The sequence below is a fragment of the Malurus melanocephalus genome, unplaced genomic scaffold, assembly GCF_030028575.1.
Source record: "Malurus melanocephalus ecotype Western Australia unplaced genomic scaffold, MMel_1.1 scaffold_216, whole genome shotgun sequence".
Taxonomy (NCBI): domain Eukaryota; kingdom Metazoa; phylum Chordata; class Aves; order Passeriformes; family Maluridae; genus Malurus; species Malurus melanocephalus.
The window spans coordinates 670,534-675,419 of record NW_026623448.1 but is presented as its reverse complement, the minus strand read 5'-3'; the positions used below and the strand labels follow the sequence as shown (position 1 = coordinate 675,419).

At 52.7% G+C, this 4,886-nt stretch overlaps 1 protein-coding gene across 1 annotated transcript; it reads right to left on the bottom strand.

The window, feature by feature from the left end:
• Positions 1-1,252: 1,252 nt before the first annotated feature.
• TSSK6 (testis specific serine kinase 6) lies at positions 1,253-2,161 on the bottom strand. The gene has a single exon (XM_057374122.1). It carries the CDS (start codon positions 2,159-2,161, stop codon positions 1,253-1,255), a length of 909 nt encoding a protein of 302 aa, XP_057230105.1.
• Between the last annotated feature and the right edge of the window lie 2,725 nt (positions 2,162-4,886).

Below are 4,886 nucleotides of genomic sequence, written 5' to 3'. Positions count from 1 at the left end.
CATTACCCTGTCTACTCTGGACTCTGCTGCTGCAAGCTTTATTTCAGAAGGAGAAGAGCAAAACAAACCTTCATTCTGAGGGGGGCAAAACTCCCTGTAGCCTGCATGCTGAAAGGCCTTGGGCCRGCTCTGCTGCCACATCTTGTTTTACTTACCCTGCTGCTTTTAATAGACCCAAAATGTTTGCTTTGGCAAAGGTGTTTCCTCCTCCTCCTCCTCCAGCAGGGCCACTGTTTGTTCACAGCAGACACGGGCTGTGCTACCAGGGCTGGGCTGTGCCACCTCAAACACCCAACTGGGCATTCCCTCTTGGACTTCAGCTCCAGTGGAAGCTGGAGATGGTTTAGAGGGGTTTTGAAATGTCTTGTGAAAGCTCATTTCAGATGCCAGCCCCAACTTTTRATTAACCCTTTGACAATGGAACCTGTGCATCAACCTCCATAGCAGATTTTGGGGTTGCATTAAGGGTAATTGGTAATTTCCCACACTGAAGCTGGACAGCAGGAGTTAGCAAAGGGGTTCTCTTTCATACTTTTATCACTTTTTCCCTTTTAGGTTCTCCCAGGCCAGTGGCGTTTCTCACCAAGTATTTTTCGGCAGACATTTCAAACATTGCTAAAGATAAACACCTGTAAGGTGTGGATAAATACATGTAAGGTGTGGATCCCAAAGCCACACCAAAACTTTGGGCTGGGCAATGCTGTCCAGCTGCCCGCAAAGACCCTAGAGTGACTTTGGGCTGTGAGTGTCATGGTGAGATTGAAATACGTAAAAATATACAAAAATTGTGACATTTCCTTGCAGCAGTGATTTGTGGGACCACTGATTGTCCCCTCTCACCTCCTCAAGCACGATTTGGTGGTGAAYGAGGCTGAGGAGAAGCCAAGACCCKGTGAGAGSAGCTCTCCTCCYRCAGTSCCTGTGCACAGAGCAGAGGGTGGGGAGCAGCAGATCGGGTGATGCCGGAGTTTCAGTGTTCTTGGGCGTGATGGGCTGTGCTGCTGCACCCCAGTGCCCTGCCCTGGCAMCTCTRCATGGCTSMWGTGTCCCCARAYSCCACCTGCAGCAGGCTCACCGTGCKKTTTTGGGGTCTGACCAYGCCCTGAGAGCACACGGCCTTGCTGGGGCTTGGAGTCCGGTCAGCTCCACACGCCGGCCTCAAAGCAATCCCTAAACCACGGCAATGCTTTTTCACGTCAGCATTTATTGCATGAAAACACTCGTCCAGAATATTCTGGGAGGGCTCTCTCCTTCAGATGTCCCCGTTGAGCCAGCGGTTTTTGGCTATCTGTCCCGCCCCGGGCCGGGAGGCTGGAGTGTACTGGAGCAGCTGGGTGATGAGGGCTTGGCAGGGCTCGGGCAGCGGGGGCAGCCCCTCGGGGTACATCACCCCCTTCTTCTGCAGCTGGGGCATGCTCTGGACGTTGGTGTCGTCGAAGGGAACGTTGCCGACCACCATCATGTAGAGCATCACCCCCAGGCTCCAGATGTCGTACTTCTTGGCGTCGTAGGGGATGCCCATGAGCACCTCGGGCGAGGCGAAGGCGGCGGTGCCGCAGAACGTGGTGCTCAGGTCCGGGTAGCCGTTGACCTCCTTGCTGAAGCCGAAGTCGCTGATCTTGGCGCGGCGGCCGTCGGCCGAGAGCAGCACGTTCTCGCACTTGAGGTCCCGGTGCACCAGGTTGCGGTCGTGCAGGTAGCGCACCGCCCTCACCACCTGCACGAAGATGTCCCGCGCGTTGGGACAGCAGGGCAGCTTGCCCAGGTTCTCCAGCAGGTGCAGCAGGGTGGTGTCCATGGCCTCCATCACGATGTAGAGCTTCCTGTTGCACACCTCGATGAGCTCGAAGACGCGCACGATGTTGGGGTGCTGGATCTTGCGCACGATGGAGAGCTCGCGGGGCAGGAAYTTGAACACCACGGCTCGGGACGCCCGCTGCCTGTCCACCACCTTGACGGCCAGGGGACCCTTGTACTTGCTGGAGGTGGCCGCCTTCACCTTGGAGAAGCTGCCCTCGCCTATGGTCTGCCCCAGCTTGTAGCCCAGCTCGCTGAGTACCCTCTCTCCTCCGTCAGACTTTGGCATGGTCTGTGTTCCCGGCGGGCTTACTTGGAGCTGYTGTTCTGCTCCGGGATTTGGCGGCTGTATTGTCTGCTGCATGGTAGCTGCTCTCCCTTTCACCTCTGGCAACCCCTGGTTCCACACCCCACCCAGGCATTGTGATGGGTGTTGTGTGTGGAATGTTGTGTGTGACAGCAGCTCCGGGAGGTGACACCGGTGCCTGCCAGGTCCCCTCTGCTCACGGGTGCCCCTGCAGTGCCCGCCTGCGCGGAGGGGACAGCTCTGATGGGGCTGCACATTTTACAGTTTCTGCTCTTTCAGCCTCTTCACTTGAGTTCTCAGCATAGGGCCGTGTGGAGGAAAGTTTACATGTCACCTTTCTGGGATCAGGGACCCGTCTGGGGACATATCCCATTTTTCTGCAGGGTGTTAGCTACATTAAAATCCAAACTACACAGATTGGTACAGAGGAGTGACTTCTGCTGCCACCAGCTGTGAGCCACCTTGGCTGCTGTAGATACTGATKGATTTGGTGATGGTGCACAGAGCTGTTACGTCACTGGAGAGGCTTTCTGGCCTYGTGTGGAGAGGACAATGAGCTTCAAATGCATCTTTCAATAGAAACAGCTTTTACGTTTCCTGAACTTGGAATTGGTCTCTATCAGTTTTCATCAAAAAGATAATTTGGACACTTAGGGAGAAGGTGTGAGACCAGAGATCATTCAGAGACCTTCTGTAACTTGGATTTTCAAAGCCTTTGGTGGGTTTTTGTTGCCATAAAGTGGCAGTCAAATCGAGCAGAGGGCAGCTGGACCACAACGCCCGCTCCAGAGCAAGGCTGGATCCCTCCCATCACATGCTGCATCTCCYTCTTCCAGGTGCTGCATCCTTGGCTTTCACAAACACTTGTTTCTGGTTTGTGCTGGCTTTTTTTAAGCTGCTCRAGGATCCTGCCCTCCCTGCAGAGCCCACATTTCCTTTCCAGCTGTACGAAGAAGCCTTGGACCACAAAAGCCTGTCTTCCTAAATACCAACCCAAATGCTATTTTTAAGTTTTGAACATATGTTTCATTTTGCAAGYCAGTTATAAAGAGAAATGGCGATCAGATGAAAGAAAATCTTTCTGTCTTGTCACTTGAGGAAATTAAAMTAGCCCAGAGCTGCAAACATGGGTCTGTGTGTGCTGCAGGGGTGCTTTGCTCTGAGCTAGGAGCGAGTAATGCAGTCACCACGTTGAGTTTTATCTGCTTGGAATCTCTGGGTCCAAACCAAACCACTTTCCTACTTCTGGTGTTATTCCTACTGCCCAGTTGGAAGTATGGGAATTCAACATGCCATGGAAATGTGSCTGCCAGGCATAAATCACCAAGGGCATACCACCAGGCTGCACCATCAGGCATGTTTGGGCCAGCAAATAAGTATCCCCAGATTTCTGATTTCTGACGAGGAAAAGCAAGAAACCATTTCCAGAAGTTCCTGTTCAGAGATTGCAGTCACTAAACACAAAAAAATCCCACCTAGCAATCATCAGGCCAGARGCAGAAATCCATTTTGCTGGATATGCATGATTTCCTGACAAGTTTAGCCCCTGAGTCATAACCACAGTGACTTCAGCAGAGGTCTGAGCTGGACTTTTCAGAGGAGCTGGGAACTTTGGGATGGCTGAACAGAACTCAACTGATGAGGGCATTTTTATCAGGGAAAATGCTCAGACCAGGCTTCCCTTCCCCACCTACTGCCAAAGCACCTCTGGAAAATGCCTCTGCCACTCCTGTGGCTACAAGGATTTGTGTGCAGACATCTGTAGGGGCTTGGCTGAATGCTCAGTGTGTCTTTTCAAGTAGGAATGGGCAGTCACTTCACAGGCACGTTCCCAAAACCCACAGGTCAATCCTCACTGATGGGGAGCCCCTTTGAAGCCCCTGCAGTGACATAACCAGAAGAGGGAGTGGAGAAACCCCAGTGGCAGCTGCAGACCAGGCTGTAATGGTGAGGAGAGATGCTGTGGAGTCCTGCCCTGCTGGAAATTCCTCATCTGCTCGGGGGAGCACTTTGGGGAGCTTTCCTGCGATTTGGCTGAACAGGGCAGTTTCAGTCTCAGCAAACCCTCCTGGAAGCGCAGAAAAACCCTTGCTCGGGGAGATGCTGCTGGAGCATCCCAGGGCGGGGAAAGGGTTGCAGGAGATCGGGAAGCCTGCCCTGCTCTTCCCAGGGAGGAAGGATCGTGTTTGCTGCCGAAGCAAACGCTCCCCCTCCTGTACGCTCCGGGCTGCAGCTCGGCGAGCATCCCTGCGGGCATCCCGGTGCTCCTGCCTACAGCTTAGAAATGCTGCAAACAGCTCCGAGAGGCTTTGGTGTGGCAGGGCACTGCCAGGCAGAGGAGGAGGAATGGCAGCTGAGCTCAGCTTTCTGTGCTGTCCTTAGAGAAAGAGKTTTTTGCTCGGTTGGCTGCTGGCTCAACATTTATTGGTATAAAAATGCACTCAAAATTCTTCTTTGCTTTCAATCCCTGCACCTCGAGTGCTGCTACCTGTGGTATAAATATTTAGGTCACACCAGTATACTTCAGCAGGGCACTCACTACCAACATTTATCAAAGAATGCAGAGCTTGTGTGCTTGTAGGAGGATTTTTTTGCATTAAACTGTGTTTTTAGAACTGACTTGTTCCCTTGCTCTTGTTAGTGAGAGCAATTAGAACTCAGGCAGTAATTACTGGTTTGTTAAGTGTGGCACGTGAGCAGGAGGAGCTGCTCTGCCCAGGTATAAATGATGGGAGCTCAGTCAGGCTTTTGTTATGGGATGTTTGTGACTCTGGTGGCATGT